The sequence below is a fragment of the Engraulis encrasicolus genome, chromosome 17 (genome assembly GCF_034702125.1).
Source record: "Engraulis encrasicolus isolate BLACKSEA-1 chromosome 17, IST_EnEncr_1.0, whole genome shotgun sequence".
In the NCBI taxonomy this organism is placed as follows: Eukaryota; Metazoa; Chordata; class Actinopteri; order Clupeiformes; family Engraulidae; genus Engraulis; species Engraulis encrasicolus.
Genome location: NC_085873.1, coordinates 11,623,826 through 11,638,877, shown reverse-complemented (window position 1 = coordinate 11,638,877; position 15,052 = coordinate 11,623,826). Strand labels below are relative to the sequence as shown.

Here is a 15,052-nt window from a genome sequence, read left to right as displayed (position 1 = left end):
CAGATGAGATAGGATGAGATAAGATGATATGAGTTGGCATACGCTGACATAAGCTGGAATACACTTTAACATGAAGCTAGGGCTCACTTGGAAAAGCGGCATCAACCTCAATGTGACTAGTAAAATAAAGGAGAAATAAATCAAATAAAAAAATAGAAAAACACCAGCGACTAAGCCTCACTAGCCATTTTGGCTGGTTATTCATTATTATAGCTGTTGTATGAAGGTTTAGAAAATTCTGGCTAGTGAAAGGGCCGAAGGGCTACTAAACCACTAGCTAAAATGGTCAGTAAGGGGAAAAGTTTATGTCAAGACCTGATTAGAAGAATAGAAATATCTCAATTACAGACAATAACGGTAAATAACAGGAACAATATGTGAAGAATATTACAAGAACATAAACACTTTCATACAATTGCATTTCCCTAACTGAGGGACCCAGGAGAACTAATAAATGAATAGTAGGATAAACTAAATCAGTGGGAAAAAAGACAAATGACAGTCTCTCAAAAATATCGTCAGAGGAAAACCAGTCAGCTTGGTGCTGACAAGAGAGCAGAGGACCAGATAACAGTTCTTACTTGAGCTCTTGTCAGCAAGGCCTCTACTTCCTTGTTGTGCTCGATGGCGATGTCGAAGGAGTTGAGGAAGTCCGACACGATGGGGTCCACCACCTTCTTGTTGGTCTTGTACTTCTCATGAATGATCTTCAGCAGGCCACATTTCTTCACGGACCCTGTGTGAAGTCCACAGAGGGAAGCATTACAAAAAGTGGTCATGATAAAACGTGAAAAAAGTCCGCTTAGACCAGGATTTTTCTGATCTCACTTTTTATTACCTCCGCCAAGGAGGTAATGATTTCAGTCGCTTTCGTTTATTTGTTTGATTGTCTGTCCGAAGGATAATTCAGAAACCTGTGAACGGATTTGGCTGAAACTTTGTGGAGTTGTTGGTAATGACCCAAAGCACAAGTGATTCAATTCTGGTGGTGATCCGGATCACGAACCGGAACCACAACCTTTTTAAAGATTCTTCACCTTTGCTGGCCTATAAATCTAGACGCCCCTAGAGACCGCAAATTGAATTGCGAGATAGGGCAAAACATTCCAGTTTCTAACTCCACAACAAGAAGGCAGAAAGACTTAAACTGAAAATAGGGTGTAACAAACATTCCATAAAGCAGCTTCCTTGGTGGAGGTCTGCGCTCTGAGTGCTTCTAGTTGAATGATGAAGTGGGAGCACAAAAATCCAGGTTTTTTTATCCTGGTTTGATCTTGATATTTGGTTGTTCCTTCTTCCTACACCTTTATTGGCAACACCTGTTCTGGTAGACCCACTAGGCCCAGCGACTAACTAATTATGGTTGCCATGGAGTTTTCTACAGCAGAGTTCTAAAATTCAAAAAAAGACAGTTACTCCTCAGAGTTCCATGCCTCCCTTAATTGCCCACACCTGTGCTGGTTCTGGATACTGACATTGTTCTGCTCTACAATTTCAGAACGCAGTAACTCAGCTTACTGGTAAACTGAGAAAAAAGGTTTTAAAGTTTCCTTTTTGGCCAGGCAACTGTGTCGCTGTCCAGATGTTAAATGGGGAAAATGTCCCCAAAAAGTGTTGGTGCCTCGGCAGACAGCAGGGAAACTTTGTTGTTTTCTCCATGCCAGCGGGGGCGTTAGCTATGCACGAGTCCACAAGCCACTGACGTTAAAGACGGGGGGGAGTTTGGCTATTGCAATGTACCCTATGCATACCATTGAAGGCATTGCAGTTGAGGCAGACGGTCCTCTTCCTGCACTTGTCTGAGATCTTCTTCTTGAGGCCACGTTTTTGCAGGTAGACCAGACCGGGCCGGCGCAGGGTATCCATGAACTGAAGCTTCTCCTCCTTGGACAGCATAATGTGTGAGCACGTCTTGCAGATCATCTACCAGAGACAAAGACAAACACACATACCTTATAGCAACAGTAAGCAATGTCCATGAATCATCACCTAAAGCACAGCTTTGATGCCCTCCTTTAGGTATAATTTGCACTGGACATTTCCAAGCCCAATTTTCATTCTCATGTCCTCTTTGGACAGCATGATGATGTGCGAGCACTTCTTGCAAAACATCTGCCAACATACGACAAACACACACAGCATTAGGTCATTGTCCTACAACCACAACCAACAAAATTCAAAGCCCAATTGTCATTCTCATTTCATGTCAAAACACATCACAATCAGACATACTTTAAAGCAGCAGGTAATATTTTCCTTGAATCATGAACTAAGGCACAGCTTTGATGCCCTCCTTTAGGTATGATCTACAATGAGTGAGTCGAGTATATTGCATTAGGTCATTGACATATCCCATAACATCTAAATTCAAAGTCCAATTGTCATTCTAGTGTTCAGCTATAGGACAGCATGTGGGACTCCCACAGTGGGAGCATGCCTCGCAGAACATCCGCCAACACACAACAAACACACAAACAATATCAAATCAATGTCCTGTAACTAACTACAATCACTAAAATTCAAGGTCATCCACATTAATTGGAATAGCGGTAGAAATACAGAGTATGAGTAGGAGGATACTCATGGTATGACAAAAAGGCTCAGGGGGTTCATACGCAAGACAAATAAGGCTGGGAAACACTGCCTTAACAGCAGTGATAGTTTCTGTGGTTTATCAACTAAACACACTGCTTGTCTGCCCTCATTTAGATATACACTGCACTGAGAAAGTCCAGTAGTATTGGTATCCAGTAGGATCATTGACATTGCTATAACCTATAACGCAATCCTCTATAGGGCAGTCATGGATAAGCGGTTAGGGTTGCCGGTTCGACTCCCAACCCACCAGGTTGTTGGGGGGAGTAATCAATCAGTGCTCTCTCCCATCCTCCTCCATGACTGAGGTACCCTGAGCATGGTACCTTCCTGCCACACTGCTCCCTTGTGGCGCCATTGAGGGCTGTCCCCTTGCACGGGTGAGGCATAAATGCAATTTCATTGTGTGCAGTGTCCACTTGTGTGCTTTTGAGTGCTGTGTCACATTGGTTGCGTTCCAGTATGCTACCTTGCGTCCTCCACTTGTACTTGCAGCCTCGTACCAGGAAGTAATACATCACTGGCATCAGCATTATATTTCAATATCTCGCAAAAGCTCAATTGTAAAGTCATTCTTTCATCTGAAAACTGGATGGTGAATGAAGATAGTCCCCCAAAAATAGTTGTGGCTAGACCAAAGAGGCTTGAGACAAGAGGGCTTACTCACGTCATAACAGCGTAGTAGGAAATGATGGCGAGGGGAGTACGGAAATGTTATTCACTGTGGAACAGGTCATAGGACAGCGTGAATGTCTGTCAGCTGTCCTTAATTACCCCCAGCAATTACTGCTGACCAACAGCTGCCGTTACTTGGCCACAAATTATCCATCATGGTGTCGCCCCCACTGACCATGTGCAAGGGAGTACAAAAATGGCATCCATCGCACCCACTGACCAATGACCATGCGCAAGGGAGTTAATTTTCCATCCTCTGTCCTCAGGCAACGCCCCCGTACTACACCGTGGCCAATGCATTCCCCGCCAAGAGATTGTTCTTTCTCTTGAGTTTCTTTGGGCTAGACTGACAGCGGGGACACTTAATTGTTTTCTCCATGGAGGCGGAGCATTAGCAAAAAGGGAGGCCGCAAGCCCAAGTGGAGGATGCAAGGTTGCATATTGGAACACCCCCACTGACAATGGGAGTTGGAGTTAAATGGACTTTTTTTCACTGCTTTCACTTTCATCTAAATTCAAAGCCCAACTGTCATTCTCATGCTCAGTTGGGAAAACATGATGTGGGAGCATGTCTAGCAGATCATATACCAACATGGGACATATTTTACAGCAACAGTAAGTAATAGTGTCCGTGGATCTTCTACTGCTTTGCTGGCCTCCTTAACCCTCTAGCTACCAGGATTTTTTTTGAATAGGTCGGAATTCTACCAGGAATTCTAAGGGAAAATGATCATTTTGGTCATAATTTAAATAATGTCAAATAACTTGAAAAGAAATGAAAAGTGTCAATTACAAGTTACTTTCATATTAAAGTAGAGAAACCACACTTTCAAATGGTATATCATTTATGGATAATTAATTGTTCAGTATTCTCATAGAGTGCCTTTGATGTGGATTAAATGATAAAAATGTGATAAAATCCGATATTATCTAGGCCTATCTATCTATATATCTATATATTTAGGCCTATCTATCTATCTATCGATCTCTCTATCCATCTATCTATCTATCCTTCGTCTATCCATCCATCCATCCAGGGTCAAAGTTGAACAATGATCATGTGACGACAACAAATGTCGCTCACCCAAAAGTCCTGTTTTCAAGCGGTTTCAAGCGGTATAACGGTAATGGACTACACTAGCTAATAATGTTTGAACTAAACCATGCCAAAGACGTGTAAGGATAACCGTAGAAGTGTCCGCGATAGCAGACAGGACATGAATGAAGCTGTAAGGAAGTTTCCCCTCCCAATTTGGCACAGGTAAGACGCGCCAGGCATCACAGACTACAACATGATCTAAAAATAGCCTAAATAGTCATAAACATGTGCTGTTGACCATGAAAATAGATCGAAGAGGGTTGGAAGTTTTCATATTTAGTGTATATTGGTTGTAGAAACAGAATGGTTGTGTTTGTAGCCATCCAATCTCGGACGGCCGTCATTTGAATTGACCGCAGATTGCCAAATCGCATAAAGCGGCGCATCTCGTAATAAAATCTAAAATACTGAAAAATAATATAATATAAACATATAGTTTTTATACTGAAAGTATATCGAGGAGGGTCTGTAATATTGAGCCAAAGTGTTTGAAAGCTGGAAAAACTGCATGATGACGGCCATTCAGCCGTATTTGCATATGAAAATAATCCAGCCGGCCGCGGCCGTTATGGTACAGATCCAGCCGGACGTTCACGGCCGTTATGGTAGCTAGAGGGTTAAGCTGTCTGTGCTGAGTAAGTCCGGGCATATTCATGTCCTATATCCAGTCCCTGCCATATCCTATAACTTCCATCACCTGATTACAAAGCCAAACTGCCACAGAACGCACATTTAGGATGGTGCATGGTGTGGGAGCATGCCTTGTGGATCACAAGACACACACACACACACACACACACACACACACACACACACACACACACACACACACACACACACACACACACACACACACACACACACACACACAGTTTAACTAGATGTGTCAAGGTCAATAGGAAAGAGACACGAAGATAAGAGTTCACTGGTGCACTAGTGTTCAACTGACACCAAAGACTCCTTTTCTTGGGCCTTTATTATGACAAGACTGTGTAAGAGGAGACAGGAAATGAACAGGAGAGAGAGATTGGGTAGGGTTGGGAAATGACCCAGGCCAGCCTCAAACCTATATCCCTATGGGCTTTCAAGCCCATTCATGGTCAGGGCTCCAGCGCACTGCCCCAGATCACCCCAGACTGTACATTCATTACATTACATTACATTACATTACATTACATTACATTGCATTTAGCAGACGCTTTATAACCAAAGCGACTTTCAAAAGAGGACATAATCAAGCCAACATCACAAGCAAATACAAAGTGCACAGGAGATATACAGATTCAACGGAAACGGAAGATTCTACAGGTGTCTTACAGATCTGCGACACAAGCCAAGGAGACAACAGCAGCTGGGTAATATGATTTGGTGTATGGCTGTGTAACAGAAGCAAAGGCTGAAATTGTGCAGTTTTATGTACAAATTATTTCGTCTTTTTTTTATTATGGTGCATACAAACATTTAGACATCATGTGTTTCCACTGTGAATTTTGTTTGATCAAATTATCAAATGTGCTTCAAATACCAAAACTTCCAACAATAACAAAAACTGACCTGCAAAACTCCTATGATTGCTTTGAAGTAGCCCACGTGGAAGCAGGGCAGCTCCAAGTCCAGGTATCCATAGTGACCAAGACAGTCCGCCAAGTTCTTTCCACAAGTTTCACATGGCCGATCCTTCTCACTGGTTCCCTGAAAAGTAGATACATTCTGTTATTAGTATGCTTGTAGCACTAAAAGTAGTACATTTGAGGCAAACACGAGGCTTGTATAGAAAAATTCAAATTATATACATTATATACACCGACTTATTTTGTTACTTTGCGGCTGCAATATGTACGGAATAGCAGCCGACGAGGTGTCCCGATATTAAGGGAAATAATGGACGAGGCAGAGCGTTCTAACAGCCAGACGGCGCAGCTGAATGGCTGTTAGCTTCGCCAAGTCCATTTTCCCTTGATATCGGGACACCTCGAAGGCCACTATTCCGCTTATCACCCGGTTATCAGCATTTCAATATTAATTTCTTAATATGTTGAACTAAGGCTTCGTGAGAATGTAGATTAACCACTGCACTTGGTACGTTGCTATGGGCACCACTTCCTAATCTAATGAGACGCGCCTCTATCGGAGGCATGTAAGGACGCGCGCAGAATGTTGGGGTGACTTGACAACCAAATGCGATAGAATTGACGACTGGGTTTTTGACTTGACAACCAGATGCGATAGAATTAGTAACAGGGTCTTGACTAGACAACCAGATGCAATAGAATTAGTAATGGCACTTCGCCAGAAAGTTAGAAAAGAAGCTACTTAAACGCCCGCACGACATCATAGGTGTCCTGCTCTTGGGGAATAAAGAACACCTGCTCAGCCAATCAGAAGACGTTCCGTCTGCTCACTGGGTGATAAACATTTTTCGACACAAGCCATGTGGGTGCCTGATTTTTTTTTACTTTAGTGTTTCCAACTTTTCATGAGCAGACTCACCAAGCAATACATGGCTCAAAGTCTTTGTCTTTTCTATTATTATACTTGTAGCAAATGGCAGGAGACAAACCCCCATCCGTCCACTGACCCAGGCCTCCAAGGTACCAAATGTGTGCAAATGTGTGTGAGTCACTGGGTCAGTGACATATCGTTTAGTAGCAGGTGTCATTATGAGCAATTGATATGCTTCTTATTAATCCAGTAAAAAGCAAAACAAAAAAAACCCAATCATTTCATCAGTGGCATTAGCTGTCGTTGCACCCCCCTGATGTCTGCTACTACTACTACTACTACTACTACTACTACTACTACTACTACTAAAAAAAAAGTCATTGACCCTAATATGCTAGTAGTACAAGAGAGGAGACTATGACCAGCAACCAGGCTTCTAACCCAGGCCGCCAAGGTAATTACCGGTAGCTCTAACCATACAGTAAAAGCAAAGACGTTCACTCGATCACACTGCAGTTCACTCAATCTGCTTTAAGCTATTAAATTATCTAATAATATAGGACAAATATAAGTTACACAGGTTATATATTGTTTGTAATAACATAATAAAATACATAGCTTATACAACTGGAACACAACTACATTTTAAGATATTCACCGTTGATAATTCTGGTGTAAGCTTATATAACATTCCTGGATTTTCATATACAGCTGTTTATCAGAATAAGCATGCTCCCTATTAAACAAATTATTCTCATTCTTTCAAGTTTCATTCATTCATTCGTACTCATGCATTTATCTAGTAGCCTATGTAGATTACTGTACCATGCGGTGGTCCAGGACTCCATAAGAGAGTGGCGTGTGACTGGTGTCCTGACTGTACAAGTTTTTGCTGACCACCTGGATGTGCGCCTGTTGCCGCATCTGCTCTGCGGATTTCATCCCAAAACAGATGTGGCTTCTGTATCGTGATGGAAAGACAGGAAATGTATTGTTAAAAACTACACCAGCATAGCAGTTTGCATGTTGTGTACACAGGTATCAGCAGGTTGTCATCGAAATGATAGACAGTAGCCTGTCTGTATTTGAACACTGACAGCTAAATAAGTCACCTAACGAGTGACTGTTATCATATCAAATGTCCCCTCTCGTTTGTGACCAACAGTGATTGATTTCTAATCATCAACCAACGTATGGATCACTGGAGTCCAACGAATTGCAAATACATTTAGCCAAGTCAGTGCATGCTAAAATGACATGGCTCACGTGCTGACATATAGAAAGCGGAGTCGTATCATTACTTGTTTAGACATGTTATGCTGTGGTGAATGCACATTAGAATTACCGAAGTAAGAAATGTCTACAACTATAGGATAACCGGTTGCAATTGTTTGGGACATGTTGATTTAGTTTCAGAAATGGTCATGACATAGCTAAGCTAACCAGGCTTCTTACATTTTCTTCGCCACATCCGTCTCCCTAAATTGTTCCTTCACCATGATGTTGGCTTATTCGACACCCAACACAGCAGGTAGGATACACCAATCTCCCGCGTTAGTTGATGAACACTGTCAAATTACACAGTCTATTTTCAAAGCATTTCTGTACTTCAACACGTTGGCGTCACAAGTTACATGCAATCACTTTGCGACCAGCTACAGCCCATGCCGAAAATCAACAACACACATTTTGACCTTTGACCTGCACGCAGAGAACGTGTTCAAGAAAGACAACACCGGCATGCTTTCATAGTTTAATGAAATAATTGTACTGCCATCTATCGGTTAGGAATACACGTGCTTCATTTGATAGAGTGCAACTGCTTATGTGACCGGCAGATGGCGCACTCTACCTTCTGTTGTTCAGTCTCATCACTGTCATCGCCTGTAACAAAACCATAGGAATTAGGTCTATAGGCCTAGAAAAAAACGAGATAATATCACATTATGATTATCCGGTAGGCCTACCAGACAATGGAAGATTTAACACCCTCACATTTAGCTAAATGATGTAGGGGTGTTTTTTTCTACATTCATCCTAGTTATCACTTGGTGAACCTTCAGGGGGGGAAATGTGTGTGGGAAAAAAAGGCATACAAAACTATAGCCTACAACTGGATGGGGACTATGTCATGGAGGTATGCATCTACCTTCAGCACAGAAAAACACAAACCTTTCCCAATGTCTTCACTCACTTTTACAAATGACACTGACATTTTATCAACCTACCAGTTGGTGCTGCTGTCTCCCCACATGAAGCGATGATATCATTCGTCCCTTCAGTCTGAAAGCCCATGAGGTTGCTGCGTGGTGTCAACCTTCTGTGTAACTGCCTCTGCATCAATGCCTTTCGTGAGGAGAAATTGTGAACGATGTCATTGGCCAAGCCACTGGAATTGATGGAGTGAAGTGGAGGAGGGGTGAGAAAGACAGAGACATTTTGAGGGGGGGGGGAGAAGGAAGAGGAAGACTGAGCAGTGGTGGGGGAAACAGAACAAAATTATTTGTGTTCTCTCGGTGGCAACCAACACTCCAGGGCAGTCAATACAGTATTGAACCGCATGCTGCATTGCTATCGGCCTTTGAAAGAGAAAGAGAGAGGGGATATTGGTGTGTGTGTGTGTGTGTGTGTGCGTGCGTGCGTGCGTGCGTGTGTGTGTGTGTGTATGTGTGTGTGTGTGTCTGTCTGTCTGTCTGTCTGTGTGTCTGTGTGTGTGTGTGTGTGTGTGTGTGTGTGTGTCTGTCTGTCTGTCTGTCTGTCTGTCTGTCTGTGTGTCTGTGTGTGTGTGTGTGTGTGTGTGCATGCCTGCTTGACTGCATGTGTGCATGCGTGCGTGCATGTGGGCAGGGGTGTGGGTTGGCTGGTGGCTGGGCTTGATGTAGCAACATACTGAGGTTTAACAACAAAATGAACGTGTATAGATTGTTGTTATGGGAAGACAAGTAATTGTTGTTTTCCAGATTAGCACAATCCAATGAATGTTTGTTGTGTGAGTGTGCGTGCGTGCGTGCGTGCGTGTGTGCGTGTGTGCGTGCGTGCGTGTGTGTGTGTGTGTGTGCGTGCATGTGTGTGTGTGTGCGTGTGCGTGTGCGTGTGCGTGTGCGTGTGCGTGTGTGTGTGTGTGTGTGTGTGTGTGTGTGTGTGTGTGTGTGTGTGTGTGTGTGTGTGTGTGTGCGTGCGTGCGTGCGTGCGTGTGTGTATGTGTATGTGTGTGCATGTGTATGTGTGTGTTAGTGTATCCGCAGCCAGAGGACTGGGAGGCTCCATCACTGCCCGCAGTCATTTAGCTTGTCAAAACAGCAGGGTTGGATGTCTCCTTGCATTTGGCCCAAGCTCTGCATTATTACTGGCAAGCAGAGAGGAGATGAGAGGAGAGGAGAGGAGAGGAGAGGAGAGGAGAGGAGAGGTAAGCAGATGAGAGGAGAGCAGAGGAAAGGAGAGGAGAAGAAAGGTAAGCAAGAGAGGAGAGGAGAGGAGAGAAGAGAAGAGAAGAGGTAAGTAAAGGAGAGGAGAGGAGAGGAGAGGAGAGGAGAGGAGAGGAGAGGAGAGGAGAGGAGAGGAGAGGAGAGGAGAGGAGAGAAGAGAAGAGAAGAGAAGAGGAGAGGATTTGGCCCCCAGGCCTAAGTTTAACATCCCGGGGTTATGATTTTGTTCTTCCCCTTCTCCTTCCCTCAAACAGTCAGCCGGGCTATTACCTGCATAATGCCAGACGTCATAAAGTGGTGCCCGTGGGCGCCAGGTAGCTCCAGGAGCTTCTGAGGTGCCCACCAAAGATGATAGCCTCTTACTGCAGATGGGGTCGCCGGCGAGCCTATTCACTATTTGGTGAAAATACTCTACTACATCATAACAACATTATGACTTAACCTACCGAGAGCCTTAAGTAACAGATTACGACATAGCATTACAATTCTGGTGACGGTATAAGGTTATGACATAGGCTCTGCTCAAAGGGGTTAATGAATAGTGACGATATTCGATTTTAGACACAGTCAATGTCTAGTGAAGCTAGTTTTGGGATTGAAAGGTTACCGGTTTGTGCCCTGGGTGGTGAACCAGTATGGGCAAGTATTGCTACATGGGAAATATGACGAATTGAGACTACATTTTCTTAGCTCAGTTAGTACTAAATAGCTCTAAACTAAGTTAGCTTCAGAACGTTAGACTAGAGGTAACGCCCCACCTTTTTTCACTGTGTTCCTGGCAGACATTATTTGGTACACCATAGCAATGTAAATGAATGGAGACTGGGGCTCGTCTGTGTCAAAATTTTGCTCGAGAATGTAAAAATTTCGTACTATACAAGGACAATAGTGCTGCTAAATATCTACCTAATATGAACTGATGTTAAAATGTATTTTATCGACGCGTATGATTTAAGTATTTAGCCTGACGTTTCAAATATGGTCTTTGATAAATGTGCCGCTTCATATTCACACCATTTTGGGCCATTTTTTTTTTTGACAGAGTAAGGGTGTGCATTTGCATTGAGTGAGAGCACAGGTGGGTCTATCGACAAAAGATGGAGGCTGCACTTGCCGTCTTCCAGTGCTGTCCCAAGTTGCTGTATCACCTCTAGTCTAATGTTCTACCTTTATAGTTAGTTTCCACTTGCATGGCACTTTAGCATCTTCCAAAGGACCATTTTTGAGGGAAAGCGCAAGAGGGAGATTTCAGGGGCACAAGTGAGAAAAGTGGGATTGGATTTCCAGTGCTCATTTTAGTGGTTAGGCCTTTTATGCCTTCAGGGTCCTGTCCTCCCTTTCTTCACACACACACACACACACACACACACACACACACACACACACACACACACACACACACACACACACACACACACACACACACACACACACACACACACACACACACACACACACACACAAAACAGTCCTAATAAGGCACAATTCCACTAACAGTTTGGAAAAATTTAGAGAGAGAGAAGAGAGAGAGAGAGAGAGAGAGAGAGAGAGAGAGAGAGAGAGAGAGAGAGAGAGATGAGGGTAGAGTGAGAGTGAGAGAGAGAGCAAGACAATGAGGGGGACTGTTCCATTGCAAGGATTTTAAACAGTGCTCAATTCATGCTTAGCCTATCGTCCATGTCAGGAGGTTCTCCTTTCAAAACATTCCACTTTTGCTTCATCTGTGAATATTCATCAGAATATTTTCTCAGAATCTTTGAATGTATGGTCAATATGTTTTTAGACTTGGAATTTTTCGCACACTTCAGCTGGCAGGTGCGTCGGAGATCAGCAAACTATTCCTATTACTCACTGCACACTGACGATTTCGCTGTTTTTTTCTTTAATGAACAACGTTTCGGTCCTGGACATTTGCCTGATGAAGGTCTGGGACCGAAATGTTGTTCATTAAAGAAAAACAGCTAAATGGTCAGTGTGCAGGAGTTTTATTCAAACAATATGTTTTTAGAACATTTGAGACAAGCCTTCAAGTCTTCTTTGTAGTGGTGGCTGTGGCCTTGAAACTCTGACATGCATGCCATTTTTGCCTAGTCCCTTTCTTATGGTTGAGTCATGAACGCTGCAGGTGAACACCTCCTGTTGGTAAGATGTTCCTCTTTGAACTCTTGGATCCACCATCACTGTTTCTGCGATCATTTTAGCGTGACAGCCACTCTTAGAAATGTTCACCACAGCACCATGCTTTCTCCTTTTGTGGATAATGGCTCTCACCATGGTTTGCAAACATCTTACGATTTAGAAATGGCTTTGAAACCTTTTACAGACTGAGGCATGTCATTTTATTATTATGTCATTTATTATTATAATCTGCTCCTGAATGGTGATGGATCACAGTGTGATGTCATGGGTTTTATATTGCCTTCTACACATTGTCAAACAGATTCTCATCCCTTGATTTCAAAGGACTGCTAACAGTCAGACCTGGGCAGCTATGAAATATTTATCTCAGGCCAAAATAATATGATTAATCACAGATACCTCGTAATTTTACCTTTTCACACAGGCTCATCCAGGTTTGGATGGCATTTTTCTGTTTAAAAAAGTGTGTGCTGATCTGAAAAGGCTGAGAAAGGTGTAACAAAGTAAAAAATTGAAAGGGGGCAAATATTTTTGCACAGCACTGTACAATAAATCGGTGATTGTCAACTTCCTGGGATTGTTCAGGGTCTATGCATACTGGAATGATCAAAGACAGCCTAATGCTGTAACTTGTAGGCCTACTGTTTGAATTTTGAGGGAAAGCTCAAAAATAATTTCAGGTCAAGTGGACGCCGCACGCCCCTTTATGCAGACCGGAACCAGCTCATGTTTGGCACCCATACCCATTAAGTTTGTGTATCTACAGTATATATAATCTTAGAATCTAGAGAGAGAGAGAGAGAGAGAGAGAGAGAGAGAGAGAGAGAGAGAGAGAGAGAAAGAGATAGAAACCACATACACATCGAGTTGCCCACCTCTCCTCACAGCATCAAACAAAACTACAGCCCACCCTCTCCCCATCCTTTCCCTCTAATTCGCCCGCCCCCAGTCCTCTGTCCAACACCAAACCTGACGTACACCATCTGGCCACCTTTCACCAAACTACACGTGAGGGCGTTCCGGATTCCTCAAGCAACCATCTGAGGACCGTGAAAATGAGAATAATTTGCATTCTCATATTGCGCTACAAAAGTGATTATTGCACTTTTAACAACTGTATTTTCGGGGGAGAAACCCCATACAACCCAACCCCCTACCCCATACAACCCAACCCCATATCTACCCCATACAACCCAACCCCATACCTACTCCATACAACCCAAACCCCCTTTCCCATACAACCCAACCACATAACTATAAAACCCAACCCCCTACTCCATACAACCCAACCCATAACCAGACAATCCAAACCCCATACCCATACAACTCCACCCCCCTACCCCATGCAACCCAACCACCATACCCCATACAACCCAACCACCTTACCACACACAACCCAACCACATAACCATACAACCCAACCCTCTACTCGATTACAACCCAGTTCCATTTCCCCTTTTCCTCCACCACTCCATCAGCTCATCATTCTCGCCATCACAACCTTTCCCCACCATAGGGGATGGGTCCCCAACACACACACAGCCCGGCCTCTTTTCCTCTTTCCCACCCCATCTTCTCATCCATCCTTCCGCCACCATCACTCACTATCATAGCCACACATTCACCCTCCTTTGCCCCCAGCCCCCATTCCCTCATTCCCCCATTCCCCCCATCCTTTACTCCTCCATCACCCCATCCACCCCATCATCACCCCATCCTTCCCTTCCCGCCTGCCGGTGCAAATGGGGCAATTAAAATGCATGGCTTTGCCGTGCCCCGGCGGATGGATGCCTGGCCGCCCAGCCCCTGACTGCCTGTCTGCCTGCCTGGTTGGTTGGTTGGAGGGGAAGCATCTGTACTGTAGCGGAGAGCTGAGCGGAGAATAGGAGAGAGAGAGAGAGAGAGAGAGAGAGAGAGAGAGAGAGAGAGAGAGAGAGAGAGAGAGAGAGAGAGAGAGAGAGAGAGAGAGAGAGAGAGAGAGAGAGAGAGAGAGGTGAAGGTTGCAAACCAATAAGAGAATTTGAAAGGGGATGGAAGGAGATTTGTGAGGATGGAGAGAGAGAGAGAGACAGGGAGAGAGAGAAAGAGAGAGAGAGAAAAACAGACAGAGAGAGACCTCTACTGAGCCTTATTGAAATGGAGAAGAGCACGCCTCGCTCATCACATCACAACCTTTTGTCTGTTCTCCGTCTCTTTTCTCCTTCTCTCACACACGGTCTCTCTCTCTCTCTCTCTCTCTCTCTCTCTCTCCCTCTCTTTCTCTCTTTCTGCTTTTCCTTACAGCTTCTCTCTCTTCCGTTCCACATCATCTTTCTCTTTCTTTCCATTATTTCTCTTCATCACCATGGTGTTCATCACCATTTCCTTCTCGCAAACCCTCCTCCTCCACATCATTTCTCAATCCTCTCTCAGTATTCTGTCTTGTTTTCTGTCTCTAGTCATACTGCATCTTCCACTCATCTTCCTATTTATTTTGCCCTCTCTTTCCACCCCTTTCACAACATCTTTGCCTTTGTTCACCTCTATCATTCTTGGTTTCTTTCATCATCTTCCCACAGCCTTTCTCTCTCTCTCTCTCTCTCTCTCTCTCTCTCTCTCTCTCTCTCTGTATGTCTCTCTCTCTGTATGTCTCTCTCTCTCTCTTCTTCTTCTTCTTCTTCTTCTTCTTCTTCTTCTT

General features: G+C 43.8%; 1 protein-coding gene across 1 annotated transcript in view; it reads right to left on the bottom strand.

Moving 5' to 3' along the window:
- The window catches only part of polr3a (polymerase (RNA) III (DNA directed) polypeptide A), an 82,495-nt gene extending 74,025 nt beyond the window's left edge, over positions 1-8,470 (bottom strand). Inside the window, exons 1-5 of the mRNA XM_063221749.1 lie at positions 8,267-8,470; positions 7,637-7,772; positions 5,924-6,061; positions 1,752-1,923; positions 582-736 (exon numbers count right to left, since the gene is read on the bottom strand). Coding sequence (XP_063077819.1) covers positions 582-736; positions 1,752-1,923; positions 5,924-6,061; positions 7,637-7,772; positions 8,267-8,310 — 645 coding nt within the window. The 5' untranslated portion in view covers positions 8,311-8,470. The remainder of the gene's footprint in view (positions 1-581; positions 737-1,751; positions 1,924-5,923; positions 6,062-7,636; positions 7,773-8,266) is intronic.
- Positions 8,471-15,052: the final 6,582 nt, after the last annotated feature.